At 40.7% G+C, this 19,655-nt stretch overlaps 1 protein-coding gene across 8 annotated transcripts in view; it reads left to right on the forward strand.

Annotated features, from left to right (window-relative positions):
• LOC129467824 (multidrug resistance-associated protein 1-like) overlaps window positions 1–19,655 on the forward strand; it is a 94,584-nt gene that overhangs the window by 58,854 nt on the left and 16,075 nt on the right. Inside the window, exons 12-13 of one of the 8 annotated variants that reach the window (XR_010116917.1) lie at window positions 12,599–14,392; window positions 15,571–15,925. The exons of 3 other annotated variants lie outside the window; for them this stretch is intronic. Coding sequence is in view for 3 of the 5 variants with exons in the window: in XM_055252645.2 (XP_055108620.2) it covers window positions 14,322–14,512 (191 nt within the window). In the remaining 2 variants the exon portion in view is untranslated. 4 more of the 8 variants (XR_010116916.1, XM_055252649.2, XM_063622667.1 and 1 more) reach the window with 4 other exon arrangements.

Consider the following 19,655-nt stretch of genomic DNA (forward strand, 5'->3'; position numbering starts at 1 on the left):
ACTCTTTTTGGTTGGTAAGCTATTGATTATTGCCACAATTTCAGAGCCAGTTATTGGTCTATTCAGAGATTCAACTTCTTCCTGGTTTAGTCTTGGGAGGGTGTATGTGTCCAGGAACTTATCCATTTCTTCTAGATTTTCTAGTTTATTTGCATAGAGGTGTTTGTAGTATTCTCTGATGGTAGTTTGTATTTCTGTGGGATCGGTGGTGATATCCCCTTCATCATTTTTTATTGCATCTATTTGATTCTTCTCTCTTTTCTTCTTTATTAGTCTTGCTAGCGGTCTATCAATTTTGTTGATCCTTTCAAAAAACCAGCTCCTGGATTCATTAATTTTTTGAAGGGTTTTTTGTGTCTCTATTTCCTTCAGTTCCACTCTGATTTAGTTATTTCTTGCCTTCTGCTAGCTTTTGAATGTGTTTGCTCTTGCTTTTATAGTTCTTTTAATTGTGATGTTAGGGTGCCAATTTTGGATCTTTCCTGCTTTCTCTTCTGGGCATTTAGTGCTATAAATTTTCCTCTACACACTGTTTTGAATGTGTCCTACAGATTCTGGTATGTTGTGTCTTTGTTCTCGTTGGTTTCAAAGAATATCTTTATTTTTCCTTCATTTCATTATGTACCCAGTAGTCATTCAGGAGCAGGTTGTTCAGTTTCCATGTAGTTGAGTGGTTTTGAGTGAGTTTCTTAATCCTGAGTTCTAGTTTGATTGCACTGTGGTCTGAGAGACAGTTTGTTATAATTTCTGTTCTTTTATATTTGCTGAGGAGAGCTTTACTTCCAACTATGTGGTCAATTTTGGAATAGGTATAGTGTGGTGCTGAAAAAAAAAATGTATATTCTGTTGATTTGGGTTGGAGAGTTCTGTAGATGTCTATTAGGTCTGCCTGGTGCAGAGCTGAGTTCAATTCCTGGGTATCCTTGTTAATTTTCTGTCTCGTTGATCTGTCTAATGTTGACAATGGGGTGTTAAAGTCTCCCCTTATTATTCTGTGGGAGTCTAAGTCTATTTGTAGGTCACTCAGGACTTGCTTTATGAATCTGGGTGCTCGTGTATTGGGTGCATATATATTTAGGATAGTTAGCTCTTCTTGTTGAATTGATCCCTTTACCATTATGGAATGGCCTTCTTTGTCTCTTTTGATCTTTGTTGGTTTAAAGTCTGTTTTATCTGAGACTAGCATTGCAACCCCTGCCTTTTTTTGTTTTCCATTTGCTTGGTAGGTCTTCCTCCATCCTATTATTTTGGGCCTATGTGTGTCTCTGCACTTGAGATGGGTTTCCTGAATACAGCACACTGATGGGTCTTGACTCTTTATCCAATTTTCCAGTCTGTGTCTTTTAATTGCAGCATTTAGTCCATTTACATTTAAAGTTAATATTGTTATGTATGAATTTGATCCTGTCATTATGATGTTAGCTGGTTATTTTGCTCGTTGGTTGATGCAGTTTCTTCCTAGCCTCGATGGTCTTTACAATTTGGCATGATTTTGCAGTGGCTGATACTGGTTGTTCCTGTCCATGTTTAGTGCTTCCTTCAGGGGCTCTTTTAGGGCAAGCCTGGTGGTGACAAAATCTCTCAGCATTTGCTTGTCTGTAAAGTATTTTATTTCTCCTTCACTTATGAAGCTTAGTTTGGCTGGATATGAAATTCTGGGTTGAAAATTCTTTTCTTTAAGAATGTTGAATATTGGCCCCCACTCTCTTCTGGCTTGTAGAGTTTCTGCCGAGGGATCAGCTGTTAGTCTGATGGGCTTCCCTTTGTGGGTAACCTGACCTTTCTCTCTGGCTGCCCTTAACATTTTTTCCTTCATTTCAACTTTGGTGAATCTGACAATTATTTGTCTTGGAGTTGCTCTTCTCGAGGAGTATCTTTGTGGCGTTCTCTGTATTTCCTGAATCTGACAATTATTTTTCTTGGAGTTGCTCTTCTCGAGGAGTATCTTTGTGGCGTTCTCTGTATTTCCTGAATCTGAATGTTGACCTGCCTTGCTAGATTGGGGAAGTTCTCCTGGATAATATCCTGCAGAGTGTTTTCTAACTTGGTTCCATTCTCCCCATCACTTTCAGGTACACCGATCAGTAGATTTGGTCTTTTCACATAGTCCCATATTTCTTGGAGGCTTTGTTCATTTCCTTTTATTCTTTTTTCTCTAAACTTCCCTTCTCACTTCATTTCATTCATTTCATCTTCCATCGCTGATACCCTTTCTTCCAGTTGATTGCATCAGTTCCTGAGGCTTCTGCATTCTTCACGTAGTTCTCGAGCTTTGGCTTTCAGCTCCATCAGCTCCTTTTAGCACTTCTCTGTATTGGTTATTCTAATTATACATTTGTCTAAATTTTTTTCAAAGTTTTTAACTTCTTTGCCTTTGGTTTGAATTTCCTCCTGTAGCTCGGGGTAGTTTGATCATCTGAAGCCTTCTTCTCTCATCTTGTCAAAGTCATTCTCTGTCCAGCTTTGTTCCATTGCTAGTGAGGAGCTGCATTCCTTTGGAGGAGGAGAGGTGCTCTGCTTTTTAGAATTTCCAGTTTTTCTGCTCTGTTTTTTCCCCATCTTTGTGGTTTTATCTACTTTTGGTCTTTGATGATGGTGATGTACAGATGGGTTTTTGGTGTGGATGTCTTTTCTGTTTGTTAGTTTTCCTTCTACCAGACAGGACCCTCAGCTGCAGGTCTGTTGGAGTTTGCTAGAGGTCCACTCCAGACCCTGATTGCCTGGGTATCAGCAGCGGTGGCTGCAGAACAGCAGATTTCTGTGAACCACGAATGCTGCTATCTGATCGTTCCTCTGGAAGTTTTGTCTCAGAAGAGTACCCAGCCATGTGAGGTGTCAGTCTGTCCCTACTGGGGGGTGCCTCCCAGTTAGGCTGCTTGGGGGTCAGGGGTCAGGGACCCACTTGAGGAGGCAGTCTGCCCATTCTCAGATCTCCAGCTGCATGCTGGGAGAACCACTGCTCTCTTCAAAGCTGTCAGACAGGGACATTTAAGTCTGCAGAGGTTACTGCTATCTTTTTGTCTGTGCCCTCCCCCAGAGGTGGAGCCCACAGAGGCAGGCAGGCCTCCTTGAGCTGTGGTGGGCTCCACCCAGTTCAAGCTTCCTGGCTGCTTTGTTTACCTAAGCAAGCCTGGGCAATGGCGGGCACCCCTCCCCCAGCCTTGCTGCCACCTTGCAGTTTGATCTCACTGCTGTGCTAGCAATCAGTGAGACTCCGTGCGCATAGGACCCTCTGAGCCAGGTGTGGGATATAATCTGGTGTGCCGTTTTTTAAGCTCTTCGGAAAATCCCAGTATTAGGGTGGGAGTGACCCGATTTTCCAGGTGCCGTCTGTCACCCCTTTCTTTGACTAGGAAAGGGAACTCCCTGACCCCTTGCACTTCCCAGGTGAGGCAATGCCTCACCCTGCTTCGGCTCGCACACGGTGCGCTGCACCCACTGTTCTGTGCCCACTGTCTGGCACTCCCTAGTGAGATGAACCTGGTACCTCAGATGGAAATGCAGAAATCACCCATCTTCTGTGTCGCTCACATTGGGAGCTGTAGACTGAGATGTTCCTATTAGGCCATCTTGGCTCCACTCCGAGGGTAGCAAATTATTTCTGTGAGGCTCATATTGTTAGCAAGGAAGGACTTTTTTTTTTTTGAGATGGAGTCTCACTCTGTCGCCCAAGCTGGAATGCAGTGGCAGTGATCTCAGCTCACTGCAACCTCACCTCCCAGGTTCAAGCAATTCTCATGCCTCAGCCTCCCGAGTAGCTGGGACTACGGGCACGTGCCACCACACCCGTCTAATTTTTGTATTTTTAGTAGAGACGTGGTTTCACCATGTTGGCCTGGATGATCTCAATCTCTTGACCACGTGATCTGCCTGCCTCGGCCTCACAAAAGGCTGGGATTATAGATGTGATCCACCACGTCTGGAGGCAAGGAAGGACTTTTAATGCCCACCCTCCTAGTTCCATACAAATGCACACATGCACACTCACTAGGTACAAAGAGTGTGATGAGGGGAAAATAGAGACATAGTTGCAGCATCTGGATTAGGGCTGAGCCAGCAGGAAACATTAATCAGGGCACCAGGAAACCAGAGTTCTATTCTAAGCTCAGTTTGTAACGTCTTTGTGGACTTGAGCAAGTCACTTCCGTATTCTAAACCTTGTGTTATTTCGTTTGCAAATGAAGAAGTTGAAATACGTGATCTCTAAGATTCCTCCCAGTTCTTCACCTCATGAGACAAATGTAAATCAAGTAACATTCGCTGTTGTGATTAGAAAAGCTGCATTTACACACGTTAGCCACTAGAGGGGACGTGCGATTGTTACATGGCTGAAAGTTTCCTGTATTTCTTTATTTTTTATTTGGCCACTAGAAGGCACGTCTGCACTGCACGTAAAGCTGACAACTTTTAAGGAAAGACAAAAGAATTCTTGGATTTCTCCATTTTCCTCATCACCTGTGCTTATCAGAGAATTCCAGGGGCAAGCTACCTTTTCCAATTCATCACTAATTTATAAACAAAATTCTAAGGAGTAAGGAATGCTTCTTACTTACTTCCTATAACATATTTAAGAATGAACGCTCAAAATAAAAGTAATTTATTTAAAACTTGTGTTGAGTAATTATGACTGCAAAATTTTTGCTCATGTTTTTCATATGCTGTTCATTTGCAAATTATTAGAAATCTACATATAGTCTGTTCATCTCAGCATTATTTATGACAGGGAAAAATTAGACACTAGCCAAAAATCTAAAAACAGGGAACAGTAAGGAAAAAGCAAATGGAAAAAGCAAAATCATCATCACTAGAAGTGGTTGTGACTTAAAATAATGACATAAAAGATGCTTCTACGTTGTTGAGTAAAACATCAAGATAAATTTAAAATTATATTTCAAGCTTAACTATATTCCTTTAAAAAGAGAAAAGAAATTTTAGAGAGTTTATCTTGTTGGATTATCAGATGTTATTTTTCTCTTTTTAATGCCATATACTTTTCAAATTTTCAGTGGACTGGTATTACTTTTGTATTTAAAAAAGAAAAATATAAGGAAAAAGAAACCTGTCACACACTTTCTAGTGGATTTTATTGATCTGGCATCAGCAAACTGAGTCAGAAACTCAGTGCCTCCCATTTCTTTTTTTTTTTTTTTAGACGGAGTCTTGCTGTGCTGCCCAGACTAGAGTGCAGTGGCTCAAACTTGGCTCGCTGCAATCTCTGCCTCCCGGCTTCAAGTGATTCTTCTGCCTCAGCCTCCCAAGTAGCTGGGATTACAGGTGCCCGCCACCACACCCGGCTAATTTTTGTATTTTAGTAGAGACAGGGTTTCACCATCTTGACCAGGCTGGTCTCGACTCCAGACCTTGTGATCCACCCACCTCGGCCTCCCAAAGTGCTGGGATTAACAGGCTTGAGCCACTGCGCCAAAACTCCTGCAATGAAGGACTCTCTCCTCCCTCATCTAACCTATTAGGTGTTTGGTGAGTTCTGACTATGATATCATTCCTGATGTGAAACCGAAGTCTCTCTCTTCTAAGTCCATCCATTGGTTCAGCTCTGCCTTCTGACAGAGTCCACGCCAGACTTCACATTTCTCCCAATCTTCTTTGTCCTACAAGGGCTTTCTATTCTTCAAGCTAAAGAGACACCAGTGATTCCATTCGTTCATTCAGTTAACATTTAGGGGCCACATCTTGTGCTATGTCCTGAGATTTGCCAATGAGCAGATCTCAGAGTGTTGAAAAAACAAACACACACATCAGGCATTTTACTATGCTGTGTTGTGTGCATGACAGGAGTACATAGGGCATCCAGCCACCAGTGAGAAGGGCCTTTCACCAGACTTGAGAGGTCAGCAAGGGTGCTCTGAGGAAACACCTTGTAAACTGAGAGCTGGAAAGAGTGAGACAGGAAAGCAGTAAAAGATAGCGTTCTGAGGAGGAAATCTCCGAGGTGGGACAGGGATGCATGTGGAGAGAATGCCCTTCCCATCCCCACTCTTCATGAAGTCTCTACTCTGTCAGGGTCTCTCTGCCCTGTGAGCTGCTTGAGGACAAAGACCGTTTTATAAAAATTTTTATTTCCTCCCTCTGTCTTCCTTAAACACCTAGCCCGGTGCCTGGAACATAAGCCATAATGAATTTTTGTTAGATGAGCGAAGAGTGCTGATTAGAGCAGAAATGTCACGTGCTTCAGTTTAAATATGGGTCATCAGTTTTCTTTCTTTTTTAACATAGAAGTCAAGACTTGATGATCTCTTACAGCTTCAAGATATCATTAAAGATATAACCATCCTCATGTACTTAAGTTTGTTTTCACCCATTGTGTTACGACTGCTGTCCACTGTTCCATGACACAATTCTCCATCTTTCTTCATTTTCTTCCATTTCAATCAACTCATTTATTTACATGTGGGAATGGAACATATAACGTAAAATCCATAAGTAAGACTTCCCAGATCCTCAGCTTCTTTCTCTGGCATTAGCCACTGTTTCTAGTTTCATGAGCATCTGCTATGGTTTGAATGTATCCCCTCCAGAAATCAAATATTACAAATGTGATAGTATTAAGAGGTGGGGCCTTTTGGAAGTGATTAGGCTATGAGGGCTCTGCCTTCATGAATAGGATTAGATATGCTTAGAAAAAGGCATGATGGAGGAAGTTAGACTCCTTTTGCCCTTTGATCTCCTGCCATGTGAGGACACAGCACTCCTCCTCTCTGGAAGATGCAGCCTTCAAGGCGACATCTTGGAAACAGACCAGACACTCACCTGACAATGAACCTAATGGCCCCTGGATTTTGGACTTCCCAGCCTCCAGAACTGTGAAAGAAACAAATTTCTGTTCTTTATAAATTACTCAGTCTATGGTTTTCTCTTAGGGCAGCCCAAAACAGACAAGACGCTAGGAAATCAATTTGTATTCAGCACATCAACAAAATTATTTACAAATGGGACTCCCCCCAATAGGTGGGTGTCACTAAAGAGAGGTGCCCATAAGCATGAGACAATGACTATGTGGCATGAGCAACGAACTACGATGAATGAGCACATGTTAATACCACTAAAGACAAAACTTACATGACTAGATGACAACAAAATAATTTCTTATTATGAATTTCTCATTGTATTTTTTCTTAACCTTCCCTCCATTTAGTCAGGAATCTGGCTCTGACTCACACCTGAAGGACAGACAAGGACTTTTGTTTCCAAAAGCATAAACTGAAAGGAGAACTCGCAGAGTCTACAGAAAAGAGAAAAAACATTTGTCAACAGAGAGTGTTTATCTTTTTTAACTGGAGGGAAAGAGCAGGGATGAGGAGAGGAGATGCCTTCGGTATTGGAAAAAAACAATATTGTAGAGTTTTCCATCCCGGTACTAACAAAATTATAAAGGCCAATAGGAAAGGACTGATAGTAATAAAACAAGGAAAGGGGTATAGCCTAATACAGTAGAGAAACTGGTGACTCAGAGAAAGGAAAAGAACATTCTGGAGCAAAATAGAGAGGGACAGCATTTAGCTCCTAAGTTCCTGTTCCATCCTCCAGCCCCACCCTCCACATCCACCTCCAAATCCGGAGAATTTTTACTAACACACCTAAAAGTATAGTGAAGCACACTGACACTGAACGGTGTCGTTATACGTTCCTCCGCTTGCTGGTGACTGGTGGAAACAGATGCTGGTGAGAAACAGGAGAAACAAGGTGGAGGGACATCAGGGTGCACTTCCTCTAAGAGAAGTCAAGGCTACACATGGAATAAGGAAAGCAAACCAATGCCCAGGGGAGTCCTCATGGTACTGAAACAGGAAGAGCGATCTGTTGTCCAAGCGTTCTAACCAATGCTCAAAGCCCTCAACTGCCCTTTCCCTCTACTGCCTCCCCATTCCCTCGGGCTACCAGGAAAAGTGGAGATGTTAATGGGCTCCAATCAAAGGCCACCAGGAACACACTTGTAGTTGAAGAAGTGAGTTATTACTGGTTAAGTGAGGGAGAATACAAACTACAGGGAACGGTGTGGTGTCTCACAAAGAGGACATCAGAAAGGACTTAGAGGATTTGGGGTTGTGTTTGGCAATAATCTGGGAGAAGGGTTTAAGGAAATGGGGCTTTGTTCTGAATTGGATGTTGTCAGGAAGTGGGGGTAATTCTAGCATAGTAGGGTATCTTAATAAATCTTATGTAGAAAGATGTAAACTTGTATTAAAGCCTTAATGGGTTAAGGCTATAATTGGTAAAGAATGTTAAAGCTGTAGTTGGTGAAGAAACAGTAATTATTCATCTTAGCTAGAATAGAGAGACATTGGTCATTTGTGTGATATGAACAATGCTCATGCTTTGCTCATGCTCAGACATGATTATGAAGAGGTCCTGTTTTTGTCTTAAGTGTTGGCACAAAATGATATGGTCTGAAGCAGATGTTCTATGGAATTGTTTATGCTCACAAGAGAACATCAACATCCATCTGTGGGTGCCAGGCAGCTCACAGCACCGCCAACGCCCAGCAGATAGGACCAGATCAACTCCTGGTTGCCAGACACACCTCTTCTCTTTCTCAGAGGAACACAGAATACCCAATGCTCATTCTGTAGCTCAACAGGAAAACACATTCTCAGGTGAGCTGGAAAGAAAGTCGCTCATCTAATAATGACACAATTTTAAAAGATTGGTCAATTCAACTACATCAAAGACAAACAAAATTTTTTGCATGGCAAGAAAAGACTACCACCACAGTCAAAAAACAAATGAAAGAGTGGGAAAATAGGTTTGCAACTTATATCATAGACAACGGGGTACTATCTCTAATATACAAATAGTTCTTACAAATTTAGGGGAAATAGACCAACAATATACTGAAAAAAATTAAAAAGATATGCATAGAGATTTCATAGGAAAATAATTGGAAGTTGATCTTAAACATGTGAAAAGTTACACAACATGGCTCATAAGAAGATAAGTGCAAATTAAAATGATACCAAGATGCCACTTCTCAGCTATTAAAATTTAATAATTTATTCAGATGGTGAGCCTGTTCGATAACGGGAATTCTTATACATTCCCAGAAGGAATACAAAGTGGTGCAACTCTTATGGAAGGGAAATTTGGTATTGTCTAAAAACATGCATAATTGCATATGCATGTATATTTTTTCTCTCTGTTTGTGTGTCTCTGTCTTTTTCTGTCTCTGTGTGTGTCTCTATCTCTCTGTCTTTCTTCTTCCCTCCTTCCTTCTCTACAGTGAGCAGTGAGTTCAGAGATCCCATACAGTTAATTTGTTTTTGTTTTTCTGTTTCTTTTTGTTTCTTTGTTTTTTGTTTTTTTGTTTGGTTATCGGTTTTTTTGTTGTTTTTGTTTGTTTGTTTGAGACGGAGTCTCGCTCTGTCACCCAGGCTAGAGTGCAATGGCATGATCGTGGCTCACTACAACCTCCATCTCCCAGGTTTGAGTGATTCTCCTGCCTCAGCCTCCCAAGTAGCTGCAATTACAGGCTCCTGCCACCACGCCCAGCTAATTTTTGTATTTTTAGTGGAGATAGGGTTTCCCCATATTGTCCAGGCTGGTCTCAAACTCCTGACCTCAGGTGATTTCCCTGCCTTGGCCTCCCAAAGTGCTGGGATTACAGGCGTGAGCCACTGTGCCTGATCTGAGTCAATTTATTTTAATCATTTTTATTTTTTATGTTCTTGTTGATCTATTTTTACTAGTAAGAGCTCCTATATCTTTTGACTCAAGTCATTACTCTTTGATCACTTCCTAGCTTTCCGGCATGGAAAATATTCCAGGATCATCTTGTATGTTTCCTGCCCTAGACCCAGAAGCAGCCATTCTTTCAAGGAAACTTTATTCCTTATCCTTTAAGGAACCCTGTTTCCTTTCATTGGATACCAGGATTAAGAGGACCACATGCCAGTTATGGGCAATTCATTGCCATTAGATTGTGGTTACTTGTGAGCTTTACAGCAGGAAAAGGAAATAATCCATTGAATACCAATAAAAGCAACAAGTATACCAACTACTTAAAATAAAAATTGACATTTTAAGGGAGAAAAATAAGCATTTATCCAAACTTTTATGTATGAACTGTAAAGAACAAAATAGTTCTAGATGATGAGGAAAACCCACCAAGTTAAAAAGTCACCAATTTCAGAGCCTAATAAAAAATGTTCAGGCAGCAATATTCATGTATTAAATAATCTATGACTACCTGAATGCAATAAACCTTAGCACCAATAAAATTGGAGTTAACAGATATTGGAAGCCTCCGTTGTGAACAGGCATGAAGCACGCCTCATTTTCTGTAAAATGTCCTTGCCACAGAAGTTACACATGGATTCATTAAGCCTGTAGAACTAGCTTCCATTACAAGAAATACAGGAAATAAAGAGAGTAAATGACACCACAAAGAAGCAAATACACAAATCTAAGTGGTAGGGCAACCAATCTGGTTAGGACAATTAGCCTAATATCTGCAACAGGTTAGTGGCGTCAGGCTAAGAGGGCAGAGGGGCCAGTTTAGATGAGTGACTCAAGGGTCATGACAATCAGATTTCATGTGTTACCCTTTATTTGGATCCTGGGCTCACAAGCCAACTATAAAACAATAATGTTCATAGAGTTGGGAAAATTCAATTATGAGTAAGGTAATAAATGATGCCAAGGAATTCATGTTAATATTGTTATGGATGATAATCAGGGTCATGCTATGACTTTTGTGGCTTCTAGGTGTCTATGTGAGCTTCTTCCATAAACACAATATCTTATGACCTCATTTTTGTTATTTAATATAATCCAATATGAACTTAATATTATAGATTAATATTATTATCTTTATTTGTTGCCTTTAAAAGAAATAAAAATTAAAACACTTTCCTGGGCCTCTGAAAGTACTGTGGGTCTTAGACACTGGGCCTACTGTGTTCAATGGACAAGTCAGCCTTGGCGATAATGCCACAAAGAATTGGAAGAAATTCTTCACAATTATTTTATGCTGTAGAGTAAATTAATAAGAATTTAACTCACAAAACAAAGAGCTCAAAGAGGATAACATAAAATGGAAAAAAACTGAAAAGGAATTTGTAATTTTCCGGACAAAAGTTGAGAAGCCACATAGTTAAATACATATCATGAAATAATACATAAATTAGAAATAGCAAGGAAGAGAATAGTCATCCCTAAAAACATTTTGCTGACAGAATAAAGTCTGGTAGCAATCACAATGATTCATAAAACAAAGACTAAGATTAAAGAAATTAGTCTAAATATCCCCAGTTCTATTTACTGATCCACAACAAAATGGATTACCTGCAACATTCTAGCCATTCTCCTCTGGTTGAGCCCTGGGTGGCCTATGTCTCACTAAAAGTGTGGTGCCCAGAGTGGAACAGTCTCCTAGTTATTGTCAGACAGACAGTAGGGCAGAACTCTCACATTACCTGTTCCTATTGGTGTAAACCAAGGGTAATAATTGGTTTATCTAAATTAATGCAAGAAAAGAGATCCTGCTGGGAATCTCAAAGAAGGAGGCACTGTTATTCTTGGGAATTTGGCTAGCACCATGGTACCAGCTTCACAAAAGAGTTTTAGAAGTAAGACACCTCTGGTTCCAGGCATGAGAGAATAAAAGTACCCTTTTACTGTGTAAGAGTAAGAGTAAGAGTACCCTCTTACTGTGATCTATTATAAAAACTAAACAAAATATATAAAGTAACTGTTTTTTAGATATTGGATAACAGACAATGCAGGCTTATGATCCCCTGGACATGGGTTATCTTAAATCTTTGACCAAATACTAAAGCCTAGCAGAGAACAGCCATGGGGAGGGTGGGGTATGGAGCTGAACAGATCCCAGAGATCACATGTACTGAAACAATTTGGAGTTCTGACCATGTAGAGTGATGAGATGTTGCTGAACACCCTCAGCGTTCAATTTAGATCCCAATAAAGGCCATGACTTAAGAACAGGATTTCTCTAGCCATAGAATAAGGGAAACTCCAGACTGACCTTAATAAAGTCTAAAACAAACACTCAGTAAGATCAAGCTTATCCATCAATAAATCAGTAAAATCCACGACTCCTTAAAAGAAAGCAATAAAGTCCAGACTGTCAGAAACATAGCCTCCACAGTGGCCAGGACACAATATAAAATTATTGGATACTTGAAGAAGCAGGCAAATCTAGCCCATAACCAAGATTAAATAGAGTCAGTAGAAACAGACCCAGACATGATATTGGAATTAGCAAACAAGGATTTTAAAATAGCATTATAAGTGTGCATGTTCAGAAATTTAAAGGAAAGAGTGACTATAAGTGAACAACACATGGGGAAAAATCAAGAAAAATAGTAATTATAAAAATTAAAATTAAAAATTAAATGAAAATTCTACAGCTAAAACAACATTCAAAAGAAAAATGTATTGCCTTGGTGTCAAAACAGACTAGAAAAATGCACCAACCAAAAGGTAATGATATCAAAGAGTGAAATCAAAATGATGGCCACAAAACACCTTTGCCTTCTCTACTACTCCCTCATGGAGGTCTTTGCTCAAGATAAAATGGTTTACTCATTCACTGTCCCCTAGATACACTCTTTTTTTTTTTCAGTTTCCAGGTGTTTGCTCACACTTTTCCCTTATCTGGCTTTAAGATTTAATATGAGAAAAGTGATGTGGGACAGTCAATGTCAGGAGGCACAGTCTTCACCATTCACTGGTAATGGAATGAGAGTCTGGACATGTACTATCCTGGGGCTGAATTATCTACAGGTCAGACAATATTTGTTTTATACTATCTCCTCTAATGTTTTTCATTATAGGATGTAAAACTCTCATCTCAGCGTATTATTTTTCTAAATGTTGGAAAAATACCCCCTTTAGAGAGGATAATTACAGAGTTTCTACACTCCTTGCTATCTCAACTGTTTCCTGTCTATACATCCTTATTAGGCTGTTCTTGTGTTGCTATAAACAAATACCTGAGATTTTCTGGGCGCAGTGGCTCACGCCTGTAATCCCAGCACTTTGGGAGGCCAAGGTGGGTGGATCATTAGGTCAGGAGTTCCAGACCAGCCTGACCAACATGGTGAAAGCCCATCTCTACTAAAAATACAAAAGTTAGCTGGGCATAAGGGTGCACGCCTGTAATCCCAGCTACTCAGGAGACTGAGGCAGGAGAATCACTTTAACCCAGGAGGCAGAGGTTGCAATAAGCCAAGATCACGCCACTGCACTCCAGCCTGGGCAACAGAGCAAGACTCTGTCTCAAAAAAAAAGAAATACTTGAGATTGCATAATTTATAAGAAAAGAGGTTTAATTGGCTCACAGTTCTGCAGGCTGTACAGGAAGCACAGAGCCAGCATCAGCTTCTGGGGAGGCTTCAAGAAATTTCTCTCACGGCAGAAGGTGATGTGGGAGCTTGTGTGTCACATGGTGCAGGCAGGTGCAGGAGCGGGAGTGTGGGGGAGGAGCCACAAACCTAATCAACCTGATCTCACTAGAATTCATTCACTATCCCTAGAACAGGACCAAGCCATGAGGGATCCACCCCCATGACCCAAGCCCCTCCCCCCAGGCCCAACCTCCAACACTAGGGATTGCAATTCAACATGACATTTGGTGGGGACACATACTCAAACTACATCAACATCTGTCTGGGCTCCCAGCTAGCTATATTTGTCTTTCCTATATAGTTATTGGTTTTTATCTATGGCATATTTAAATACTACAAAAATTTCTAAGCAATCTAAAAATTATTATTATTTTTTTTTTGAGACAGAGTCTTGCTCTGTCACCCAGGCTGGAGTGCAGTGTGGGATCTTGGCTCACTGCAAGCTCCGCCTCCCAAGTTCACGCCATTCTTCTGCCTCAGCCTCCTGAGTAGCTGGGACTACAGGCGCCTGCCACCATGCCAGGCTAATTTTTTTTTTTTTTTTGTATTTTTAGTAGAGACGGGGTTTCACCGTGTTTGTCAGGATGGTCTCGATCTCCCGACTTCATGACCCGCCCGCCTCGGCCTCTCAAAGTACTGGGATTACAGAACAATCTAAAAATTATTTAGACCCAGCTTAGTTGCTACCTTTTCTATGGGGTCTTCTTTCATTCCCCAGCCACTGTCTTCCCCTGAACTCTCAAAGAACTTGTGATCTTACCAACACATTCGAGTTGCATTTCTGTAGTAGTTGTTTTGTATACATGTGTTACATCTTATTCAAGACTCTGAACTTCCAGAAATCAGGGACAATATATTCTATAATCACAGTTCCCATAACGCACAGGACAATGGACTTTATATAATGTTCTTTTTGGTCCTTATCTCTGATGAAATAAGAAAATATGCAGTCATCCTGTCTGCTCTTGGAAGGAGTAATCAATATTCACCAAAGGATCAGCAAGCAGAAGGTTAGTACACAAGTCACCTGTGTCTTGAAGGTTTGCGGTAATAAATGTTGTACAGAAGGGTCAGAGGAACTAAATTGCAGGTGGGTGAAGACTAAGAAGCTACTCAGAGAAGGATTTTGAAGGAAGGCTGTGGTTGGGAGTGGTGTATCTGTGGAAAGGGACAGCGGCTTCTAGTCATTGGGGTATTTGAGAGAGAGAACGGGGACAATGACTGGGGTTCCTAAGTGGTTAGACGAAGGGGTCAATCTGGCCACAGCATTTGGGATATGGGAAACAGTGGGGGTCTATTTGGGAGAGGCAAAGTGCAGGACAGGGAGGACTGAATGTGATGAGCTCAGGCCTTAGAACCCAGGGAGAAGCACAGATAGAAAGGAGCACTGTGGGAATGGAGTCACACCCTCCTTCATAGAACCCCACTGGTCAGTGTGGGGACCTGGACCAGCAACCACCAGACAGGAAAGGAGAACGATCAACAGTGCCTTCTGTCAGGGAGAGAGGAGTTGGCAGCACCAGCAGTCCTGGCTCCCCTAGGCACTGGGCTCTCTTATTCCTAGAACTCCACGTTTGAATGGTGTATGTCTTCCTTAAAAGGCTGGACTTTCTGGCAGTTTGTGGTTTAATTTAATTTGCACAGTACTTCATAATAGTTACAGTTACACGAACTGGTATATAACATTGGGGAAAACAAGGTTTTTCTGTGATGATAATTGCCTGTTTAAATGATGATAATTGCCCTTTAAAAACAAGCAATATTCTCACAATACTCCTTCTTTTTCATATTGGCTGGTCAAGCCAGACTATTTTAGTCATGCTTTAAAATAAAGAATCAAATCCTAGTTTCCATTCTTTGGTTAATAATACTTTGTTGCAATATTTTTATGATTTTTTTCAGTTACAATTAGTTTTTTGCAAGGGCTGACTGATTTGTTGATTTTCTAACTATTTTAATTCCTTGGTTAGGTGTTCCATGTAGAATTTTATTTTTCTTTTTAAAGTCTGGATTAGTGTCACATATTTTATACTTGCCACCGCTTTTCCCACATCCTACATGGTTACTGGTTTTTATCTCTGGTATATTTATCCTCTCTAGATAGTTTACTGCCCTGTTTTTAAAATTTGTGATGATGAAGTTATTGAATATGCATTTTCCTTGTTAATATGTTCATTTTTTGTTCTAGAAATTGATATTACACTATGAGCCTATTTGAAACAAACCAACAAAAACAGGTGCCCCAGCTTCGGCCTACAGGAATTCTCAGTAGGATCTCTTGGTAAGAGGTGGGAGAGACTGTGAGACTTCTTTTCGGGGGAATACAGGAAAATGCCTCTTCACGCATTTTCTAAGGAGGCCCTCAGAAAGCTCCACCAATGTCCCTGAACTTTGGCAACTGTGAATTATAAAGACTAGGGCTCCACTGGGGACTGGAAAAGTTCTCAATGTACATAAGAATCACCTTGCAGACTTTTTAAAAGATCAGAACCTGGATGCCACCACAAGAATCAAATATCTGGGAGGTGCAGCCAGCTTTCCAGGTAATTCTACCCAGCAGCAAGACTTGGGAGCCAACAAGCCAGGTGATTGAAAGCTCAACTTCAGAGCTATAAATGTGGGGAAAATCCTTTCCAGTACTTGGGACCATGGGCCAGGGGCAGAATAAACAACTGGAAAAGATGGCCGAGTGCGCTGGCTCACGCCTGTAATCCTAGCACATTGGGAGGCCAAGGTGGGTGGATAACCTGAGGTCAGGAGTTCTAGACCAGCCTGACCAACATGGCAAAACCCCATCTCTACTAAAAATACAAAAATTAGCCAGGCATGGTGGCTGGCGCCTGTAATCCCAGCTACTCAGGAGGCTGAGGCAGGAGAATCGCTTGAACCTGGGAGGTGGAGGTTGCAGTAAGCAGAGATCATGCTACTGCACTCCAGCCTGGGCAACAGAGAGAGACCCTTTCTCAAAAAAAAAAAGAAAAAGAAAAGAAAAGACACCGCAGAGTACCAGCAGGGAGAATAGGAAGCCAAGTGCTAATAATGTCCATCGGTCCAGCTGCTGTACCTATGCTTTATTGGACTTCTCTTCCTGCGTGTGACAAACTGGCTAGGACAATAATTTTATGAATCCGATTATTTTGAAAAAGGTATTGTTTATTTCCAAAAAGAAAATTAGTTTGTTGTACTTTCCATTCTTCTTTGCCTTATGAGTTCTTATGACTTGGGAGTTATTTCTCCTTGACAAACTTTCAAGGTTGTCTATCTGGTTGTTAAATTGCACAACTGTCTAAATTATGGAAATTAAGTTACCTGCTTTCTGCTTGGTCTCTTTCCTTAATCTGCAAATCTGTTCCCTGTTACCTTTACTCAACTGTTAATGACTTCCAGTTTGTGTCTGAGGTTCTAACTGTCTTACATCCAAGAAATTAGTTCTTTAGAGCTTTTAAGCAGAAGGGGCACAAGTGCCCTGAGCTAACTATAGGGTCTTGGACAAAGTCCCCTCTCCTCCAGCCTTTTTTCCTTTCCCAGGCCACAGAGTGGGTGGGGAGCTGACACTAAGCCAAGGGAGTAGGGGAGAAGGTGAGGTGTGAGGAGAAGGGGAGGTGTGGGGACGAGGGTCTGCTGTGCTCACCTTCTTTGATTTTAAACCATACACTTCTACATCTGAAAAACCTGCTATAAAACCTTTCATTTCTTGCTTCCCTGCTGGCTTGATTTTCTCCTCTCATTTCTTTCTTTTCTTTTCTTTATTTTTCATTTCTCCTTTCCTTCCTTTCTTCCTCTCCTCTTTCTTTCCTTCTTTCACTCTTTTGAAGTCTGTCAATGTTCATTTGTTTTCTGGACTTCTGACCACAGTTCTGGATTCGCAGACATTAGCAGGAAAAATCTAGATATTTAATTTCTAATTTGGCCAAGCCCAAAAGATTTCATAGGGATTCCAACAAAAAGGAACTCATCAATAATGACAGCTTGAGCCCTTACTGTGTGATAACCCTTATGTGACCTTGCATTCATTTAGACTCTACTCAGCCCACAGCCACCATGCAGCTACCTCCAACAGCTATTGCTGCTCACCGCCTTCCAATCTGATGATTCTAGTTGCTGGTACTCATTAAACAAAATTATGAAAGGCATTGTTCTGGACTGAGCTACTGCACTAGGCCCCAACAGACCAGATCCAACTAAAATAGATTCATGCATGCTAAGTGCCGTGTAATCAAACTGAAACTTTAAGGAAGCAGATAGATCTCCAAACAGACCAGTTTCTGTTCTCTTAAAAATAGGAGATTCCTGCATAATAAGGAACTCCCCTTGGCCCTAACTGTTGACGTCAATGCCTAAAGTTTTGGTCAACTTCCTGAAGGGGGAAATTGTTAAATTAAGTTAAAGCTACTTCCTTACATAATTTAAGTTCAGCCTAAAGGTTTCTTCAAATATAGTGAAGTATAACCTAATTGGATGTGTGGGCAAATTGTAACTTACTCTTGTATCAATCACACAGTTTCAGCCAATCACAGGTGGCCAACTGTTCAAATCATGTTCAAATAAGGCAAATGCTGAGCTGAAAGCAATCCTGCTGCTTCTGTATCTTACTTCTATTTTCTACCCATCACTTTCCTTGTTCTGTCCACAAGTATTAGCTGGCCATGTGGCAGCCCTGCAGTCACTGTTAACCTATTCTTTTTTGGGAACTGCTGATTCTCTCATTCTTTGCTCAATGAAATGCTGTTAAATTTAATTCGTTTAAAGGTTGTCTTTTAACATACTGAACTGAGACTTGCTTCCTATTCTCCTAAGTTCTGCATAACACCTTACTGTCACCCAATCCAGTCTGTGTATGCATTACATCCCCATTACTCTGACCCTAGCAACAGATATATACTGTTTACGACTGATATAAAGGAACTAGCTCCACTTACATAAAAACTGTCTACATCAGGATAATGAGAAGACAAGCCACAGACCAGGACCAAATATCTGCAAAAGACATTTCTGATAAAGAACTGTTATCCAAAATATTCTCAATATTAAGAAAGTAAACAATCCTTTTTAAAAATGGGCTAAAGATCTTAACCTCTCCAAAGATATATAGATGGCAAATAAGCATATGAAAAGATGCTTCACCTCATATGTCATTAGGGAATTTCAAATTAAAACAACAATTGAGATACCACTACACATTTATTAAAATGGCCAAAATCCAGAATGCAAACAATACCAAATATCTGTGAGTATGTAGAGCAACAAGAGCTCTTCTTATTGCTTGTTGGTGGGAATGCAAAATGATACAGCCACTTTGGAAGCCAGTTTGGCATTTTCATACAAAACTAAACATGCTCTTGTCATATGATCCTGCAATTGTACTACCTGGCACAATCTCTAAAGGGATTGAAACTTATGACCACACCAAAACCTGCACGTGAATGTTTATAGCAGCTGTATTCATAATTGCCAAAACTTGGAAGCAACCAAGAGGTCCTCCAGTGAGTGAATGGATAAATAAACCAGTCTATCCAGGAAACAATATTTTTCAGCATTAAAAAGAAATGAACTACCAAACCATGAAAAGATGTGAAGCAAAATTAAGTGCCTATAATTAAATGAAATAAAACAGTCTTAAAAGAGTACATAGTATATGATTTCAACTATACCATATTCTGGAAAAGGCAAAACTGTGAAGACAGTAAGGTACATACGTGTACATCCAAACTCATAGGATGTACATTAAGAGTGAATGCTAATGGAAACTACAGAGTTTGGGTGATAATGATGTGTCAGTGTAGGTGCATGGATTGTTACAAAAGTACCACTCTGGTGTGCAGTGTTGATAATGGGGAAGTTGTGGGGTGGAAGCAGGGAAATCTCTGTCTCTTCTGCTCAATTGTGCTGAGAATCTAAAACTGCCCTAAAAAATAAAGTTTATTTTAAAAGAAAAATGTCTCTACATATCACCCCAACCACAAAATGGAGGTGGAGGTGGGGAGTAATCTTTCCTCTTTCCACTGTTTGTCACTGTGGACGGACATCTCTTTCCCCCAGGGAATTACTCTATTTGGGGGTGGAGGCAGTATGGGGAAAGCAAGCAAGACAGCCTGTCATTGTCCAGTATGCTACTTACGGCAAGTAAGTCTTCCCATCTGATATGGTTTGGCTGTGTCCCTACCCAAATCTCAACTTGAATTGTATCTCCCAGAATTCCCACATGTTGTGGGAGAGACCCAGTGGGAAGTAAGTGAATCATGGGGACCAGTCTTTCCCATGCTATTCTCATGA

This window comes from Symphalangus syndactylus, chromosome 18 (assembly GCF_028878055.3).
Source record: "Symphalangus syndactylus isolate Jambi chromosome 18, NHGRI_mSymSyn1-v2.1_pri, whole genome shotgun sequence".
Taxonomy (NCBI): domain Eukaryota; kingdom Metazoa; phylum Chordata; class Mammalia; order Primates; family Hylobatidae; genus Symphalangus; species Symphalangus syndactylus.